The 21,619-nt window shown below is 40.1% G+C and overlaps 1 protein-coding gene across 2 annotated transcripts in view; it reads left to right on the forward strand.

Moving 5' to 3' along the window:
* kif2a (kinesin family member 2a) overlaps nucleotides 1-21,619 on the forward strand; it is a 112,578-nt gene that overhangs the window by 37,610 nt on the left and 53,349 nt on the right. For both annotated transcript variants that reach the window (XM_073064506.1, XM_073064507.1), the window contains exon 8: nucleotides 4,796-4,850. In XM_073064506.1, coding sequence (XP_072920607.1) covers nucleotides 4,796-4,850 — 55 coding nt within the window. The remainder of the gene's footprint in view (nucleotides 1-4,795; nucleotides 4,851-21,619) is intronic.

Genomic DNA, 21,619 nt, shown 5'->3' on the forward strand with positions numbered 1-21,619 from the left:
CGTTTGTTTTATTTACTTAGGGAGTTCTTCACCGTAATCCTATTTGCAGTTTACGTGTCACCAGTGGATGATGATAATCAAGCGTTTGAAATGCTGCATGATGCCATCTCCAAACTAGGTACAGTTCATCCTGACGCATTTCAAATCATAATTGGCGATAGCAATCAGGTTTGTTTGAAGAAAACACTGCCCAATTACATCAGCATATATCCTGTAGAACCAGAGGTCCAACACACTTGACTACTGTTATACTAAGATATAGAATGCCAGGCTGTATTTTGGTAAATTTGGCTGTCACTTGGCTGTCCTTCTCTTACCTGCGTACAGGCAGAGGCTAAACAGCAAAACTGCAGAGATTATGACAGCAAAGAGGTGGTGTGGGAGGCAGAGGAGCGACTGTGAGATTGCTTCGAGTTGGTGGACTGGACTATTGTTCAAGGACTAATCTGTGGATATCAATGAATACACCAGGGTTGTCATGGACTTTATTAAAACAGTTGTAGGCCAGTGACCCCCACAATATCATTCAAAGTCATCCCATCCAGAAGACCCACAATCTGCTGAGGTACCAGAGGGCATGGTGCAATCACCAGAAAACCATCTCACAGGTGAAGTGACAAAGGATGAAACTTGAATCAACAAAGGATGCTCAACAGTTATGGCTGGGCTTGAATGCTATCACCTCTTATAAAGTAAATCAAGTGATGTAAGCGACAACAGGGCTTCAGTTCAGATGAGCTCCATGCCTTCTGTGCTTGCTTTGATTGTCAAAGCATAGAGGAACAATCATGGTCTCCCACAGCCCCAATGATCCTGCGAGTTCAGTCTCTGAGGCCGACAAGTGAGCAGCTTTCTGGAGGGTGAACACATGAAAAGCATCCAGCCCAGACAGGATATCTGGCCAAGTACTAAAGACTTGTGCTGATCAGTTGGCTGGAGTGTCCACTGAGATCTTTAACCTCTTGCTTTGGCGGTCTGAGGTACCCACTTGCTTTATGCAAACTTCATTTATTCTGGTGCCTAAGAAGAACGTGGTAACCTGCCTCAATGACTATTGTCCAGTAACACATCCACAGTGATGAAGTGTTTTGAAAGGTTGATGATGAAACCGTATCAACTCCTGCCTGAGAAGCGACTTGGATCTGCTCCAATTTACCTACTGGAACAAGAGGTCCATAGCAAATACTGTCTCATTGGCTCTACACTCAACCCTGGAACATCTGGACAGCAAGGATACACATCAGGATATTCTTTATTGACTACAGCATGGCATTAAATACTATCAATCCCTAAAACTAATCAATAAGCTTCTAGACCTTGGCCTCAATACTCGCTTGTGCAATGGATCCTCAATCTCCTTTCTTGCAGATCCCTGTCAGTTCAGACCGGCAACAGCATCTCTTCCACAATTTCCATCAGCATAGGTGCTCCACAAGGCTGTGTGCTTAGCCCTTTGCTGTACTCACTTTACATTTATGACCACATGGCTAATCACAGCTCTAATGCCATATTCAAATTTGTTGGCAATGTCACTGTCATTGGTCGAATCAAAGGTAGTGATGAATCAGCATACAACAACCTCTTACTTACTGTCAACAAGACCAAGGAGCTGATTATTGACTTCAGGAGGAGGAAATCAGAGGTCCATGAGCCAATCCTCATTGGATGATAAGAGGTGAAGAGAGTCAACCTCAAATTCGTCAGTGTTAACATTTTGGAGGATTTGTCCTTGGCCCAGCATGTAAATGCAATTACAAAGAAAGTACAGCAACACCTCTACACCCTTTGGAGTATGACATCCAAAACTTTGACAAACTTCTATAGATGTGTAGTGGAAAGTATATTGACTGGCTACATCACAGCCTGGTATGAAAACACCAATGCCCTTGAAAGGAAAATACTACAAAAAGAAGTAGTGGATACAACTCAGTTCATCATAGGTAACACCCTCCCCACCATTAAGCATATCAACACAAAATGTTGCAGGAAAGCAGCATCCATCATCAGTTACCCCCACCATCCAGGTCATGCTCTCTTCTCACTGCTGCCATCAGGAAGAAGGAGGCTCAAGATTCAGACCACCAGGTTCAGGAGTAGTTGTTACCCCTCAGCCATCAGGCTTTTGAACCAAAGGGGTTAACTTAACTCAACTTCACTAGCTCCATCATTGAAATGTTCCCACAACCTATGGACTCACTTTCAAGGACTCCATGTCATGTTTGTGATATTTATTGTTATTATTTCTTTATTGTATTTGCAGTTTGTTGTCTTCTGCACACTGGTTGAACACCCAATTTGGTGTGGTCTTTCATTGATTCTGTTAAAGTTATTATTCTATTAATGGATTTGTGGAATATGCCCACAAGTAAAGGAATCTCGGGTGTATATGGTGACATGCATGTATTGTGATGATAAATTTACTTTGAACTTTAAACTTTGAGTCAAGAGGGGGAAAAATTGCAAAGCAAGATTTAATGCCGAAACTTCCCATAACTAGAGCCAGGTGCAAGAGGTGATCTGGTGGGTAGGTTGTTTTAAGAATCTGATGGTGGTAGGAAAACAGTTGTTTTTGAACCTGATGATGCTGGACTTCAGGCTTCGGTATCTCCTGCCTGATTGTAGCAGAGAGAAGGGGGCATAACCTAAGTGATCGGGATGCTTGATGATAGATGCCATCATCTTGAGGCATTGCCTCCTGTAGATTCTGCCACGGGTGGGGAGGGTTGTGCCTGTGATGGTCTGGGCTGTGGCAAGTATTCTCTGCATCCTGTTATATTGCTGTGTGTTGGAAATGTAGTACCAAGCCATGATGCAGCCACTCGTAACACCTTGGACAGTGCATCTATAGAAGTTAGAGTATTTGGTGATATCCTGAATCTCCGTCAGCTTTTTCAGAAGTAGAGGTACTGGCATGCCTTCTTCATGATTGCATCTACAGTGGTGCTAGAAAGTTTGTGAACCCTTGAGAATTTTCTCTATTTCTGCATAAATATGAACTAAAATGTGATCAGATCGTCATGGAAGTTCTAAAACTCGATAAAGAGAACCCAATTAAATAAATAACACAAAATGAGCAAATATACTTGCTCATTTATTTATTGAGAAAATGGATGGCTTGCCATCATTGATAGAACTATGAATTGTAACAGCAAATTCTACAGGAAATTGGCAGGGTATCTGTCCATGAACTGAAGCTCCAAGAGAAAGTGGGTCATGCAACAAGATGACCCTAAACACCCAAGTCAGTCAACCAAAGAATGGTTAAAGCAGAAGAAATTTCACATTTTGGAAAGGCAGAGTCACAGTCCTGACCTTAATCCTATAGAAATGTTGTGGAGGGACCTAAAACAAGCAGTTCATGTATGAAAACCCACCAACCTTCCAAAGTTGAAGCAGGTTTGTTCAGAGGAATGGCCTAAAATTCCTCCAAATTGATGTGCAGGACTGATCAACAGTTACCGGAAATGTTTGGTTGAGGTTATTGCTGTACAGGGAGGTCACTCCAGTTACTGAAAGCAAAGGTTCATATACTTTCCGTTAATGCCCCTCCTCCCCTTCTTACCTCATCCCTGATATATTTAGTTTTTTCCTCCCTCCTTTTTTTCCCCCTCTCTTTCTGCCCATCACTCTGCCTGTTCTCCATCTCCCTCTGGTGCTCCCCTCCCCCTTTCTTTCTCCCTAGGCCTCCTGTCCCATGATCTTTTCCCTTCTCCAGCTCTGTATCCCTTTTGCCAATCACCTTTCTGGCTCCAGCTTCACCCCACCCCCTCCGGTCTTCTCCTATCATTTTGCATTTTCCCCTCCCCCTTCTACTTTCAAATCTCTTACTATCTTTCCTTTCAGTTAGTCCTGACGAAGGGTCTCCCGTCGACAGTGCTTCTCCCTATAGATGCTGTCTGGCCTGCTGCGTTCCACCAGCATTTTGTGTGTGTTGCTAATATTGTATGTGTTGGGTGCAGAATATGTCATATAAGATTTTAATGCCTTGGAGTTTGCAGCTGCTCACTTTCTCCATCTCTGACTCAATATGAGTACTCCCAACTAGTTTCCCAACTTCTTAAATCAGTGATTAGCTCTTTGGTTTTGTATATGGTCAGGACAAGGTTGTTATTGTGCCACCAATCAACCAGGTATTCTATCTCACTCCTGTACACTGACTCAAAATCACCTGTGAATTTGTAGATGGTGTTTAAGGTATGTTAAGTCACTTGATTAGATATATGTACATTCATGGGTGTAAAAAGAGTAGAACAGGGTGGCTAAGTACACACAGCGTCTTGTGATGCACCTGTATTGATAGTGAGAAGGAACTGTTTTTACTCATTCCTACTCTTTGAACTCTGGTGATGAGGAAGTGAAGGATCCAATTGCAAAGGGAGATCTTGGAGATTTTGCAACCTTTTTTGAAATCAGTAGAGTCTTGTGTTATGCAGCAAGATCTGCAAGGTTGTTTACAGCATAATATTGTGGAATCATAGCAAACCAATGGTGTAGCATATTTATAGATTAGGCCTTCCAGAAGTCCTAAATGTCCATGGTTAATTGCATGTTCATTGAAATCTGGGATCTCAGTTTGTGATCAAATATAAGTGAGTTCCAGTCGGTATCACTAACAGTAGCCCCCACGGTCAGGCCCACTGTTAGAGAACATGGCTAAGGTTGTATTTCACATGGCAATATAATCTTTATATTGAAGTAATTTTAATTAACTGCATTGGTTAAGTCTACATATTTGATAACCTAGAGTATGCATTATTGGAACATGTATGTAGCTGAAATTTCATTGTTCTTTTAGATTGATGAACAAAGGATATGTGTATGCGTAAGAAAACGACCACTAAACAAGAAAGGTAAAGTCAATTTTAATTTATTTTCTGTTAAGTTATAATTTGGTGACCTTTTATTCAAACTAAGTGGTTTCTGATCAAAATTTCTTGTAGCTCAAGAACACATGAAAGTAAGTTGTTTGGAAAATGAGTTTATTACATACTGTAAACTAAACTCTCTACTTTTTATGATTTTTATGCAAGTTTGTACCTTGACTTTGTTGTCACTGATCATTCTTTATTGCAGGCTTCTATCAGCTACGAACCAGAATGTGCTGTATTCTGATGCCTGTCTAGCAAGATATAAGACTAAACAGTGAAATACAAAAAAAATCTATAGTCTTTCTGTTGGATATACCAAAAAACCATCTCTTTTCCTTGGCTTTTGTTGTTTCTTTTACTCTTGTTTGGGTTACACCTCTGTGGAATAATGTAAGTTTCTTTTCAGTTTGTTCCTCAGTTTTGAGGAGGACTTTCCCTCATTATTCTAGTTTTAAGGGAACTGGTTATTCTCTCACTGATGGATCTGGTGGTGGCTGACAGATTAGGTAGGCAATTAGTGAGGTGGTCTGCTTCTTTGCTGCTCATGTAGGGCTTCTACTCATGAATGGCCTTGAGATTCTCAATGTCACCATGCATGTTTCTCCTCCACTTTGAGCTGTTTGTAAGCTAATGATTCCCAGAAATCAGTGGGGGTGTTATAATTATGTGTGGACTCATCTTTGCATCTCTTCCTTCATCCTCTTGGTAATATCTTCTTGTGACCAAGCTTGGAAAAGTTTACAGTAAAGGAAGAAAACAGAACATTCTGCCAATCAACTTGACCCAGTCCTTTATGAAAGCAATCTAAAGTGAATCAACTTCCTTTGTTGTTCTCAAGATGTGCTACTCTAGAGAGCAGTTCAAGCCTGAAATCCTTGTCTTTATCCTGGCGATTCTCTAATTTCTAGCTACTTTTATCTGGGTCACTTGTTATACCTGTTTTGTTAAAATTATCTTTTTTAATGTATTTTTTTCATTTTTTACAAAATCTTAACTCAGGCTTCTTTGGCCTTTATTACAAGGGCCATAAAGTACAGAAGTGGGGAGATAATGTTGGTGAGGTCATAGCTGGGGTACAGCTCTGCTGTCCTGTATAGAGGTGGTTTATTACATTGACTCCTGGAAGGAGGAGTGTCTGGTAATGAATGATTGAACAGGTTGAGCTTGTGTATTAGAATTTAGATAAATAGAGGTAGTTTTCATATGAAATGGAAGATTCTGAAAATCTCACTAGCTAGATGCTAAGAGAATGTTTCCCTTCCTTTGCAGAAAATTAAGAGATTGATTCAGAATAAAGGAATGGAGATGAGGAATTCTTTCCCGTCATTAAGCTTTGGAATTTCTTACTTCAAAGAACTGTGGAGGCTTAGTCATTTAAAAAGATATTCAAACTGGCATGGATAGATTTACTAAAGTTAACAGAGAACATGGAGTAAGGTGAAATAGAGATCAAATTCAGATAAGCCATGATCTTACTGAATTGCAGAGCAGAATCAGTATCTTCTGGTGCTCATGCCTTGCATTCAGGCAGTTTTGCTTCCTTTGCCTTTGTTCATGAGATTTTGAAAACCCTCCTCAAAGCATTTATCTAAACTGATTTAGTAATTGTAATACCATTCACCAACCTTAAATTCCTCTCAATTTATTGGCCTTGTAATTTCTTACATGTATGTTCCCAAGATCAGAACTCTCATTGCTTAAGCTTTCCGATTACTAAGCAATTTTTACCTATATTTACATCTCTCTTGTATTTGTGTTTCTTTTAACATTTAAGTTTGGCAAACACAATTTCATATGTTGCATGACTAAATTGCTGAGTGGAATTATTTTGTCAGTCTACCGTTGTGTTGCTTCATTTCTAGTCATGAATGAAAAGCTAATGGTTATTGCAGTATAAACAGAGAGCTTAGCCAGCAGTGTGTAGTAGCATCAGCACCGGAGTTTGAAGCCAATGGTTCCGGGCTTTGAATCTGGCTGGCTTATTGTTCACTTTCCATCCATGCTGTGTTGAGAGTTGAACTAGCAGCTTGGCCTCGTTTTTTAAAAAAAAGACAGATGCTAAGGAAATGGCAAAAAAAAAGCCACCTGATGAGCCATAAGGCATTAAGAGGAACAACAAATGGAGAGCTCAAGTCTTTGTCTTACCAAATTGTAAGTTAGGTTGACATTGATGTAATCTGTACCTTTAGAAGACAAAATGTGGAATTTGGTCTTAATTTAGGAAAGGAAATATTCCACTCACTCATCACCCCAAGGAATTCTTGTGGTGAGATCCTTGCTTTCTGATTAGCAGTTCCTCTGAGTGTGCAGTTATTTTTCTCTGCCCTATGTTACTTTGTCCACAGAGTCCATTGTAGATGTTTCTGATCAGAGAGATGTACTTGTGTTTTCTTGTTAATTTATCCCCTTTGTGCAAATTTTATTCATGCAGACTTTATTTTCCAAACTGACATACTTGCGTTTTATTTTGCAAGAGTCAAACTGTTTGCACTTTGCACTTGGAAAATTGTTTCTCCACATTTGATTTGATTCTTTTTGTATCGCCTATTAGTGTTTCGATTGGTACTGTTCCTAAATCCTCTGTACAATTGACTAACCTGATTATCATATTACATTGGAAATAATTCTGAAAATGCTTCCTCACTTTTCAACATTGAACTCTATAGACAATGGCAGGAAAAGTATGGGAACAATACCAACTACCAGTTGCCCTTTAAGTCGCACATCATCTTGACACGGAAATGTATTACCATCACTTCATTATGGAGGGCTATAGGGGAAGGAAGGTTTAGATCGATCTTAGAACAAAGAATTTAGAGAGCTAGGTAGAAAGTTGAGAAGTAGGACCGTGAGGGTAGAAGCAGGAATATTTGGCAGATTAATGCATGGTTGTGAAGCTGGCGCAGTGGGCAAGGCTTCAGGTTCTTGGATCATTGGGATCTCTTCTGGTGGAGGTATGACCTGTTCAATAGTGACGGGTTGCACCTGAACCCGAGAGGAACCAATATTCTCTTGTGCAGGTTTGGCAGATCTGTTGGGGAGGATTTAAACTAATTTGGTGGGGTTGGGAAGCAGAGTGAAGGGACTCATGACGGAATGGATGGTAAAAAAGTTAATGTGCAATCAGACTGTCAGGAAGGGCAGGCAGATGATAGGACATAATTGCAGCCAGAAGGGTGAGTATCAGGGTATTAGGGATGCAGAATCAAAAAGGGTAGAGATACATTATATCTCAATGCATGGAGTATAAGAAGTAAAGTGGATGATCTTGTTGCAATATTACAGACTGTCAGGTATGAGGTTTTGGTATCACTGAGTCATGGTTGAAGGATGGCTGGAGTTGGGAGCTAAATGTCCAAGGTTACATGTTGTATTGGACAGATGGGAAGATAAGCAGAGGGGGTGGCATGGCTCTGCTGGTAAAGGATGGCATCAAATCAATAGAAAGATGTGACATAAGATTGGAAGATCCTTGTGGGTTGAGTTAAAAAACTGCAAGGGTAAAAGTACCCTGATGGCAGTTATTACAGGTCTCCCTACAGCAGCTGGGATGTGGATCACAGATTACAACAGGAAATAGAAAGGGTGTGTCAAAAGGGCAGTGTATGATAGTCATAGGAAATTTCAACATGCAGGTCGATTGGGGAAAATCAGGTTGGAAATGGATCTTGAGAGTAAGTTTGTTGAATGTGTACAAGATGGCTTTTAAGAGCAGTTTGTTGTTGAGCCTTCCAGGGGATCAGCTGTACTGGATTGGGTGTTATGCAGTGAACTGGAGGTGATTAGGGAGTTTAAGGTAAAATAACCCTTAGGAAACAGTGGTCACAAAATAATTGAGTTCAACTTGAAATTTGATAGGGAGAAAGTAAAGTCTAACAAAGCAGTATTTCAGTGGAGTAAAGGAAACTACAGTGGTATGAAAGAGAAGTTAACCAAAGTAATTTGGAAGGAGATGCAGGCAGGGATGACAGCAGAGCAGCAACTGGTGTGAGTTTTTGGAAAAAATGAGGAAGACGCAGTATAGATGTATTTTAAAAATGAAGAAGTGCTCAAATGTCAAAATAGTACAACCATGGCTGACAAGGAAAGGCAAAACTAATGTAAAAGCAAAAGAGTTGGGCATACAATAAAGCAAAAATTAACAGAAAGATAAAGGATTGGGAAGCTTTAAAAACCCACAGAGAGCAACTAAAATAATCATTAGGAGGGAAGGATGAAATCTGAAAGCTAGAAAACAATATCAAAGATGATAGAAAAAACGCTTTTTTGAGTGTAAAATAAATAAGAGAGATGAGAGTGGATATAGGACTGCTAGAAAATGAGGCCGGAAAAATAGTAATGGGGGCCAATGAGAAACTAAAAGAATATTTTGCAACTGTCTTTACTGTGGAAGACATTAGCAGTGTGTCAGGTGTTGAAGGGTGTGAGGGAAGAGAAGTGAGTCCAGTTACTATTACAAGGGAGAAGGTGCTTAAAAAGTTGAAAGAGCTAAGGATACCTAAGTTACCCAGGTCAGATGAACCGCCCCCTAGTATTCTAAAAAAGATAGCAGTAGAGTTTGTGGAGGCATTAGTAATGATCTTTCAAAAATCACTGTACTTTGGCATGGTGCCAGAGGACTGGAAAAATGCAAATATCCCTCCACTCTTTAAGAAAGGAGGAAGACAGCAGAAAGGAAATTATAGACCAGTTAGCCTGACCTTCATGGTTGGGAAGATGTTGAGAGCCAGTTGTTAAGATTGAGGTGATGGAGTACTTGGTGACACAAGAAAAGATGGGACAAAGACATGGTTTCCTTAAGGGAAAATCTTGCCTGACGAACTTGTTGGAATTCTTTGAGGAGATTACAAGTAGGATAGTGGATGTTGTATATTTGGATTTTCATAAGGCCTTTGATAAGGTGCTTATGAAGTTAAGAGCCCTTGATATTTACAGGAAAGTTGCTGGCATGTTTAGAGCATTGGCTGATTGGTAGGAGGCAGTGAGTGGGAACAAAAAGATCCTTTTCTGGTTGGCTGCCAGTGACCAGTGGTGTTTTGCAGGGGTCAGTGTTGGGGCCGCTTCTTTTTATGTTGATTTAGATGATAGAATAAGCTTTGTTGCCATGTTTGCAGATGACATGAAGATTGGTGGAGGGGGGGACTTCCGGTAAGATGGCGATTGTTTAGCTGCTCCGAACTTTTGTTCCGTTACTGTCGCTATCTTTGCACTAAATGTCTCCGTTTTTTAAACCTTAGTTAGGAATTTTTTCGGTATCTCTTACTTGCCTGTGAATATATCTAACTTACAATGTCTAGCAAGAGTTCTAAATCCGGGAGAAAAGAAGCTATGACTCCCTCGGACGAGACCCTGGTTGCGCTCGGAAAGCTGCGAGATGAAATTTTAAAGGAATTTAAAACCGCTTTCAAACAGTTAGAAGACAAACTGGATCGGATCAACGATAAAGTGGACAAACATGCTGAACACTTATCTCGCATTGATTCGACTTCTGAAGATTTAGAAAGCCGTGTTCGATACTTGGAGACTCTCTGTTCCAGCTTAGAGGGAAAATGTAACAAACTCCTTTCCAAAATGGTGGATCTCGAAAATCGCAGCAGACGCTGCAACCTCAGAATTCTTGGATTGCCAGAGGCGACCGAACAGGGATCAACTGTGAAGTTTTTCGCCGAGTTTCTCTGTGAAATATTCGGGAAAGATTTGCTTCCGAACCCGCCCGAGCTCGAACGGGCACACAGAGTTTACGTTCCCCCCGGAATTCTGGGCTCCCGTCCGTGACCAGTAATCTTGTGTTTCCATCAATACCAGGTAAAACACAGTCTGATTGTAGAGGCGCGTCGCAGGGGGTCTTTTCCTTTCCAGGATACAACCATTCGCTTTGTGGAAGATTTTGCACCCCAGACCTTAAAGATGCGCACTGAGTTTAAAGGCGCAATGAAAGTGCTTTTTGATCGTGGTTTCAAACCTTCTCTTCGCAATCCTGCCGATCTACGAATCAAGCTTAATACTGGAAAATACAAGCGGTTCAAATCAGCGAAGGAAGCTGAAGCATTTGTGGCAAGTCTTCCGGCTATCCAGTCATCTTCGGAATCTGATCGGACCTCCTAAAATGGTGGATAAGTACTCCTCATAGTAAAATTACTTTTTCTGGACTCAGACTTCACTTGAATCACTCAGACATTATTCATTGAAACTCTAAGGGCTGTTGACAATCTCTCCTGGGATTTGGTGTGTGTGTAATCTATTTTTATTCTTGTATAACTTTAGAGTTCTACAACTAACTCTAACTTGTTTTGGAGGTTCGAAGTCTTTAGTGAAGGCCTCCCTGTTTGTTGGTTCACAGTTTAATTGCTGATTTATTTTTCCTTTTTTAAATATTTATTTATTTTATCTTTTTTTTCCTTTTCTTCACCCCTTTTTTCTAATCTCTGAATTTTTTTCTCCCCTCTCTGTAAATGGTTGATAAATACTCGTCTTGAATTTATAATTTTCCCCTTCCTCTTCTTTTTTCTTTTTCTTTCTTACCTTTTTTTCCCCTTTCTCTTACTTTATTCTTCTATAATTTTTCGCGGGTAGGTTAGTTTTGGTTTTCTTCCGATTTTCTCTGTATTAAGTTTTATATTTCTGCAGAAGGTGTTCTAATCTGTACTAATGTTTTCTAGTGCATAAACTAGTTACTATTTGCTATAGTATTTATACGGAACTGTTGTTAATGACACAGATCTGGAAGTTGTATTTGGGTTAATTTTTTTGGTAGAGCTAGCTACTTGTTTTGGTAGCCGTCTAGTTTTGGGTTGTGCGGGTGGGGTGGATTTTCCAGTTCCAACATCACTCACTGTATTTATTGTTTCTCTTTATTGCTCAGGACATGTATATGTTTTGACTTTACGAATCTATGTTTACATCTCTGCTCCCAGACTGCTATTGTAATGCTTGATTTTTTATATGCCTGCTGCCTTTTATGCATTAGTAAGTGATAATGGCTAGTGCACTTAAATTCGTGAGCTGGAATGTAAAGGGATTGAATCACCCTGTTAAAAGGAGGAAGGTATTCTCACATATCAAACAACTCAAAGCTGACATTGCTTTCCTTCAAGAAACTCATATTCGTTGTTTTGATAACTCCTGGCTTCTGTCAAAGTGGGCGGGTCAGCATTTTCATTCATCCTTTGCCGCTAAAGCTAGAGGAGTCTCCATTCTTATTAACTCAAATATTCCTTTTGAACTCCATAATAAAATATCTGATACAAATGGCCATTTTATTATTGTTTCTGGTAAACTATATAACACTAAAGTTGCACTAGCAAACCTGTATGCCCCCAACTTTGATGATGTTAACTTTTTTGAACGGTTTTTTCCCTCACTACCAGACTTAAACTCATACTCTCTTATACTGGGTGGTGACTTCAACTGTTGGTTGGATCCTAAACTGGATCGATTGTCCTCTGTTACCAGATCACCTACTAAATCTGCCTTAGCTATTCAATCGTTTCTCTCTAATTTTGGTATCTCTGATATATGGCGTTTCCTCCATCCTACGGAGAGAGATTATTCTTTTTTCTCACATGTTCACTAGAATTGACTATTTCTTACTCGATAACCAACTTATCCCATTTGCCCACTCTTGTGACTATCAGAGTATACTGATTTCTGACCATGCCCCAATTACCCTCTCTCTGAACTTTCCTGGTCTCCCTCAGAGGAATATACACTGGCGGTTTGATTCAACTTTATTATCGGATGATGATTTCGTAAAATTTATTAAGGATCAGATAACCTTTTATTTTAACACTAATACATCACCTGAAGTGCCATCCCAGATTGTCTGGGATGCCATGAAAGCATATCTGAGGGGTCAAATAATCTCTTACACAGCAAATCCCAACAGAAGATCCCGTGCAGATCGAGCAGACCTCATTAACCAGATTAAAGATTTGGATCAAATATATGCCCAAACTAAGAACCCTGAATTATACAAGAAGCGCGTTGAACTCCAAACTAAATTTAACCTTCTGTCCACTCAACCTGTCGAACGCCAACTTCTCGAAAGCAAGAGTCGCTTTTACATTCATGGGGATAAGTCTGGTAAATTCCTAGCCAATCAGCTGAGGCGTTCCAAAGCCAACCAACATATTACAAAGATCCGGAAGGAGAACGGAGACTTTACATCGGATCATTTAGAAATTAATGACGCATTTAAAAAATTTTATTCTCAGCTTTATTCCTCTGAATCTCTGAATGACAATATCTCTGTTGATCAATTTTTACAGAATCTGAATATCCCCTCACTTTCATCTGATTTCAAAGCCAAACTCAATGCACCTATATCATCAGAAGAAATATCTTTTGCAATTTCTGCACTGTCCTCAGGGAAATCTCCTGGACCTGATGGGTTCCCTGTAGAATTTTATAAATCATTCTCTTCACTTCTTTCTCCTCAGTTACTTTCAGTATTATCTGACTCGTTTAAATACAGCAAATTGCCACCCTCTTTCAGTGAGGCATCTATTATTCTTCTTTTAAAAAAGGGCAAAGACCCAACAGAGTATTCCTCGTACAGGCCGATCTCTCTGCTCAATGTTGATGTAAAGATCTTAGCTAAAGTGTTGGCTCATAGATTAGAAACCGTTATTCCCTCCATTATCTCTGATGACCAAACAGGCTTTATTAAAAACTGTCTCCCTTTTTTTAACATTCGGCGTCTATTTAATATTTTATACTCAGCTCCAACTGGGACTCCTGAATGTGTTATCTCCTTTGATGCGGAGAAAGCATTTGATCGTATAGAGTGGAACTACCTTTTTGCAGTCTTAGAAAAATTTGACCTCGGCCAAAGTTTCATCTCTTGGATCCAATTGCTGTACCTGTGTCCTACTGCTTCTGTTTTAACTAATTTTCAGAAATCCCAAGTATTTAATCTCAAACGTGGCACCCGTCAGGGATGCCCCTTAAGTCCCTTTCTCTTTGATTTGGCTATAGAACCTCTGGCGATAGCATTTCGAAACTGTCCTGAATTGACCGGGATTTGGAGAGGGGGTGTTGAGCATAAAGTTTCTCTCTATGCTGATGACTTATTACTCTTTCTCTCAAATCCATCTACATCCTTACCTCTAATGTTTTCACTTCTTGACCAGTTTAGCCAGATCTCTGGCTATAAACTCAATTTACATAAGAGTGAACTTTTCCCAATTAATAAAGAAGCACAAGAACTAATATTTCGTGATCTCCCTTTTAAAGTAGTCCATAATCAATTTACTTATCTTGGAATTACGGTCACAAGGAAGTTTAAAGATCTCTTTCGTGAAAACTTTGTCAGTCTTTCATATGCTATAAAACAGAGTCTGGTACAATGGTCACCTCTATCTATGTCTTTGGTAGGTCATATTAATGTTGTTAAAATGTATGTTCTCCCCAAATTTTTATACTTATTTCAATCTATCCCAATTTTTATTCCTAAATCTTTTTTTGATTCCTTAGACTCTATTATTTTGTCATATCTGTGGCAGAATAAGCGCTCTAGAATTAATAAAATCCACCTCCAAAAATCTAAAAAAGAGGGTGGCATGGCTTTACCTAACTTTCGCTTATATTATTGGGCAGCTAATATACGTTGTGCTACCTTCTGGTCTTTCTTCCACGGTCAACCCGAGTGCCCTAACTGGGTGGCAATGGAGTTGAGCTCCACTAAAGAATTATCTATATCTGCACTTCTTGGCTCTGCACTCCCTAGCAGTCTGCCCAGATCAATAGCTAATCCTCTTGTTAGACACACTTTGCGTATATGGGCTCAGTTCAGGAAATGCTATGGTTTCCAGGGGTTTTCTGTTTCTAGCCCTGTTGCACATAATCACCTTTTTTTTACCTACTACGTACGATTCAGCATTCCATGTTTGGTATAGGAAGGGCATTAGACATTTTGAAGATCTCTTCATTGATAATTGCTTCGCTTCTTTTCAGCAGCTCTCTGTTAAGTTCAACCTGCCTAACGCTCACTTTTTCAGATATCTCCAAATCCGACACTTTATTGCTCCTTTAATTCCTAACTTTCCTGAAATGCCTGCGAAAAATGCTATGGACCTATTTCTTTCCATTAATCCACTAGGCAAAGGTTTAATATCAATTATCCGAGATAAACTAGCAGCCTTACGACGGGCCCCTGTGGATAAAATTAAAATGGCCTGGGAGCAGGATTTAAATATCTCCTTATCCGAGGAGAGCTGGGACTCAGTTCTCAAATCGGTTAACTCAACCTCTCTTTGTGCTCGCCATTGCCTTTTACAGTTTAAGATTGTTCATAGAGCCCATATGTCTAAATCTAAACTATCTCGATTCTACCCTGGCATTAGTCAGCTCTGTGATAAATGCAAGAGGGGCGTGGCCTCTCTCATCCATATGTACTGGCTCTGTCCTAGCTTGGAGAAATTCTGGAAAGATGTCTTCACTACATTATCGAGTATTCTGAATCAGCATCTAGAACCAAACCCCTTAATTGCTCTGTTCGGTTTTTGGGGCGAGACAGATTTATGTCTGGGTCCGACCAAATGCCGAATACTATCCTTTGCCTCTCTCCTGGCTAGACGCTTGATCCTCCTTAGATGGAGAGATGTTGCCCCGCCCACTCATGCGCAATAGCTTAATGATATTATGGCCTGCTTGGACCTCGAAAAAATTCATTATTCAGATCTTAATTCGGATCTAAAGTTCCATAAGGTCTGGGGACCTTTTATTGAGTACTTTCATAACCTTCCTCTTGACTAGGGTTTTTTTTTTCTTTTTTTTTCTTCTTTTCGGTCCCTTGCTTTCAGCTCCCTTTTTTTTTCTGGTAGTAGGCATTATTATCCTCTGTTGCTAAGTGTATTCACAGTCTGGGAGTTTGACTGTCCTGACCTATACTCTTTATATTGTGTTGTGGTCGGTCTGGAGTTGTTTTTTTTTCTTGTGTTGTGGGGCTTGGGGAGGACACTAAGCTTACTTGTCTTTAATTTAGGTGCTTTTTTGTTAAATTCTCTTCCTTTGTAGCATATTGTTATTGTATGCTTAATTTTGCACTGTATTAATGCTCCTCATTGGGATTTGGGGTTTTTAATTTGTAAAATGTTTTGAAAAACTAATAAAAAAATTTTTTAAAAAAAGGAAGATTGGTGGAGGGGCAGGTAGGATTGAAGAAAGGCTGCAGAAGGTCAGATAGATTAGGAGAATGGGCAAGAAAGTGGCAAATTAAATAAAATGTTGGAAAATGCATTTATAATGAATATTATGTACAACAGAACAGTCAATATAACATAGAAATACAGTTGCGTCAGCATGTGTTAAGTAGTCTGATGGCCTGGTGGAAGTAGCTGTTCCAGAGCCTGTTGGTCCTGGGTTTATGCTACAGTACCATTCTACGGATGGTAGCAGCTGGAACAGTTTGTGGTTGGGGTGACTTAGGTCTTCAGTGATCCTTCAGCCCTTTTTACACACCTGTTTTTGTAAATGTCCAGAATCTACAGATACGCTGGGCTGTCTGCACCACTTTCTGCAGAGTCCTGCGATTGAGGGAAGTACAGTTCCCATACTAGGCAGTGATGCAGCCAGTCAGGATAATCTCAATCGTGCCCCTATAGAAAGTTCTTAGAATTTGCGGGGGCCATACCAAACTTCAACTGTCTGAGGTGTAAGAGGTACTGTTTTCACCACACAGCTGATGTGCACAGACCACATGAGATTCTCGGTGATGTTTATGCCGAGGAACTTAAAACTGTTGACCCCCTCAACCCCAGATCCATTGATGTCTATTGGGGTTAGCCTGTCCTCCTTCCTCCTGTAGTCCACAACCAGTTCTTTTTTTTGTGACATTGAGGGAGAGGTTGTTTTCTTGACACCACTGTGTCAGGGTGATGACTTCCTCTCTGAAGGCTGCCTCATTATTATTTGAGATTAGGCCAATCAGTGTAGTGTTGTCAGCAAATTTAATTAGCAGGTTGGAGCTGTGGGTGGCGACACAGTCTTGAGCATACAGAGAGTCAAGGAGGTGGTTTAGTACACAGCCCTGAGGGGCACCTGTGTTGAGGGTCAGAGGGACAGAAGTGAGGGAGCCCACTCTTACCACCTGCCAGCAATCTGACAGGAAGTCCAGGATCCAGCTACACAAGGCAGGGTGAAGGCCGAGATCTCTGAGCTTCTTGTCGAACCTGGATGGAATTATGGTGTTGAATGCTGAACTGTAGTCCAAGAACAGCATTCTCACATAAGCATCCCTCTTCTCCATATGTGTAAGTACAGTTGAAAGGCTAGACAGGGTAGATATGGAAAGGAGGAGTCTAGGACAGGAAGGCACAGCCTCAGGATAGAGGAGCGTCCATTTAAAACAGATGTGGAGAAATGTCTTTAGCCAGAGAGTAGTAAATTTTAGAATTTATTACTGCAGGCGACTGTGGAGGCCTGGTTGTTGGGTGTATTTAAGGCAGAGCTTGATAATTTCTTGATTGGACACAGCATCAAAGGTTATGGGGCGAAGGCTGCAGTGTGGGTCTGAGGAGGGGAGTAAAGGATCAGGCATGCTTGAATGGCAGAGCAAATTTGATGGGCCAAATGGCCTAATTCTGCTCCTATGTCTTATGGTGTAAAATTTTAGCACAACATCATGGGCTGAGGGGCCTGTACTTTGCTGTACTGTTCTATGTTCTTTGTCCAGGAAGTCAGTTTGTATTAGTATTGAGGCTCGACCCACACGTGAACAACTGTAGCATTTATAGAAGGTAGCGCACCACCTTCTTGAGGATGATTAGGGCTGGGCAATTGAATGCAAGCTCAGCATGCAAAGCCCAAGTCCCTTGAATGAATAATTTTTTAAAAATGCCACTGTTTTGCTCATACACTCTTTCTGTACAGGCAGTCCCTGAGTTATGAACGGCCTGCCATAAAGCCTATTATGTTGAAAATTTGAGTTAAATACAATTGTTTGTAATAACGAATGCGCGCCCTACATTATGACGCTCATGAAAACATTGTGCGGCTTCAGCGGTTCGTCACCTCGAGGATGGAGAACGCCGTCTGCCACTTTAAGTCGGATCTCGTTGCCGTTAACACTGTGTTGAGTGTGTAACTTTGTATTTGGCTTAAATTTTTCTCTTATTTACCATGTCTTAGAAGCATAAATCCAATGCAGTGCTGGTGATGGATCAAAGAAAAGGAAAGCTATCACGATTGAAAATAAGGCGGAAATAATAAAGCGATCAGAAAGAGGTGAAACGCCATCGGTCATTGGAGAAGTGTTAGGTTACAGTCGGTCAATGATCGGAACAATTTTAAAGGATAAAGCGAGAATAATGGAGCACGTGAAAGGCCCTGGCCCGATGAAAGCTACAGTTATTACTAAGCAAAGCAGTGGTTTGATTATTGAAATGGAAAGGCTATTGATAATTTGGTTAGATGCATAATATTCCTATTAGCCTTACTTTACCGCAAGAGAAGGCTCAAAGCTTTTTCAATTATTTAAAAGCTGCACATACAGCAAGTGAAGGTGATTGTAATGAAGAATTTGTTGCGAGTAGGGGTTGGTTCATTCGTTTGAAAGTGAGGGCAAATTTACATAACATTAAAGTGCAAGGTGAAGCAGCACATGCTGATGTAAGTACTGCGAGTGATTTTCCTGAAATGTTTTAAAAAAACTGAGGAGGGAGGTTATTTGCCAGACCAAAAATTTAATAGACCAGCTTATTTTGGGAAAAAAAATGCCTGACAGGACCTACATTTCGAAAGAGGAATAAAGTGCACCAGGGCATAAGGCATCGAAGGATAGGCTAACGTTATTGCTTGGGGTTAACGATTTCCAGCTCAAGCCTTTGCTTGTGTATCACTCCCTAAATCTGAGGGCACTTCACTGTATCATTAAGACATCTCTTCCTGTTATTTGGAAGGCAAATACAAAGGCTTGGGTTACAATTGCCATCTTTGAAGATTGGTTCCTGAACTATTTTGTTCCTGCTGTTGAACGTTACTGCTTGGCGAAGAAAATTCCTTTCAAGATTCTCCTTGTGCTTGACAACGCACCCAGACATCCAAGCACTTTAGATGACCTTCACTTCAAGAAATTGACTCCAGTAGTAAACCCCCCCCCTCCTCCAGCAGCAGAATCAAACCCTGACTCTCCAGCACCAGGCCCATCATAATGTTACCTAATGAATGCCCCTTCTGGTATGCAAGACATCGATGGAACTGTATATAGTTACATTTATTATTACTGTATTATTATGATGTACTGTAAAGGTTGTATTTTTACCCCCCAACACCACATTGCTACTTCAGCCAATGGATCGGGGAGTCATAGCCTCCTTTAAGGCCTATTATTTACGGCGGACCTTCTCACAAGCAGTTAGGGCTACCCAAGATGATGTGATGAGCTTAAGGGAGTTCTGGAGGGATTATAACATCTATGATGCCATCAAAAATATTGCTGATTCTTGGGATGAAATGAAGCAGTCAAATATGAAAGGAGTGTGAAACAAATCATGCCCCCAATTGGCGCATGCTTTTCAAGGGTTTGCAGCTGATGACATCGCTGAAGCCAGGCAAGCTGTGGTTGATATTGGCAATGAACTGCAGTTAGACATCAGTGAAAATGATGTTGTAGAGTTACTTGACTCCCATGCGGAAGAACTGACCAATGAAGACCTTATGGAACTAGAGCAGTAAATGAGAGCATTTGAAGAAGAAGACTGGGACCTAGGAACTCCGGAACCAAAAAAGTTTGTAATGAAAGAGTTAGCCGAAGCCTTTTGTTACATTGAAGCAGGGATGGCAAAGTTAGAGGAGCAAGATGCTAATACAGAGGTTCAGCAAAGTTTACTGTGCAGTAACCGAGGACCTCAGCTGCTACAAGGCCATTTATGATGAGAAAAATAAAAGCTCTGTACAGGCCTCCCTTGATGCCTACCTACTTCAAGAAATTGACTGCAGTAGTAAACCCCGCCCCCCCCCCCCCCCCCACCTCCAGCAGCAGAATCAAACCCTGACTCTCCAGCACCAGGTCCATCATAATGTTACCTAATGAATGCCCCTTCTGGTATGCAAGACATCGATGGAACCGTATATAGTTACATTTATTATTACTGTATTATTATGTTTAAGATGTTTTAGTGTATTTGGAAGTGTTTCTTATGTGTTTTATATGCATAGAAAGGTAAAATATATTATTTAAACACCCCCCCCCCCCCACCCCAACTGAAGCTAAATAATACCGGATGTACCTGTTCAGACTTAGGTACAAATCCAACTTCAAGACGGACTCAGGAACAGAACTTGTCAAAACCCGGGGACTGCCTGTATTCCTTTTTATATATGATTTATTATCATTTGCATATTTAACATAGATTCATCATCCCAAATCATACTGTTTTAAAAAAAACCTTCTAGTACTAGTCAATTTAACAAGAGTGTTATTCCTAAGATTGTTATAAACAATTCTATGATGATTCATGTTCTAAATACTCCCAGTTGTCATTACAAGATGAAGGTGGTTGCTTTGGAACTTTAACAAATAATTATTAGCATAATGTAGTTGCTGATTAAAAAAAAAAGTTAATGAAAGTGATGTGCTCATCTTCCTTCTTCCAGATATTGTGCCCCTCAGAAAATTAAAACGCAATTGGCGACAGCAGGCATTAAGGAACCAGGAGGCAGGCAGAACTCTATCAGGTAGCAGGCAGGAGCTAACCAGGTAGCAGAATAGTGAGAGTGGTAGATAGAATACTTGGTCAACAATTGAGAAGAATCAAGCTTTCATACTGGTATCTAATTTATTGTACTTTTGGAAATCTTTTACCCATGGAACATTATATGAGTGCAGTACTTCCAGATACATTGGTGTGATAACTGTTGCACATGCAATAGTTAATTTTATCCATAGGTGTACTGAGAGGAGCACAATTTCATTGCATTAATGCCATTATCAGAAACTTAATTTTTCAGCATTTATTTCATTCTGGAAATGAGGCTTGACACGTGCATGACCAATATGACTAATCATTTTGAACTGATTACATTTTTTGCCAATAATCTTACTTTTACTTATTTTGTTAAGTCATTTTCTTCCTTGCATGTAGCCAGTTATCTGTTGGGGGAGGTGAAATCCTTATTTGCTTTGTTAAGTGGAAGTGGTGCTCCCATATAATGCAATTTAGAAATATTGATTGCTGTAAGTGGTTGGGAACTCAAACATTTGTTAACTTTCAGGTAATATTCCAGGATCACAAACCCATAATACACTTATATATTGTACATCAATTTTAAAAAAGAATATCTGAACATTAACATGTGTACGCATGGTCTATAGAGTCCAGCATCCAGACCAGACCAGCAAAGTTTAAACAGCTTGTAACAGAAAACAATGAGACATATTCATATTGGAAAAAAGCAGGCATTTCTGCAGGACAGACCTTATGGACAAAGAAATGCTGTAACTTAGTCATTTATCATTTCAGCATATTGTCTGACAGTTGCTATAATCATGAAAGGTTCATCTTTGGTGTGCGTACTTTCCGCCTAAAATCTGCTTTACCATAGATAGTTTTCGATCTAATAACTTTAAATCTAATATGTGTGTAAACAGTTAAACCACCTATATTAGTGCCAGGTTGAACTGCTGATATTATTTCTGTGCTTCCTTCTACATCCACCAAACACACCTTGCGATTTGCACACCATCAGTTCCAGTCAACCAGTAAAGCGGTGAATGCATAAAATGAAAATAGGAAGGAGGCATAAAACAGCAG

Source organism: Hemitrygon akajei, chromosome 13, assembly GCF_048418815.1.
Source record: "Hemitrygon akajei chromosome 13, sHemAka1.3, whole genome shotgun sequence".
Taxonomy (NCBI): domain Eukaryota; kingdom Metazoa; phylum Chordata; class Chondrichthyes; order Myliobatiformes; family Dasyatidae; genus Hemitrygon; species Hemitrygon akajei.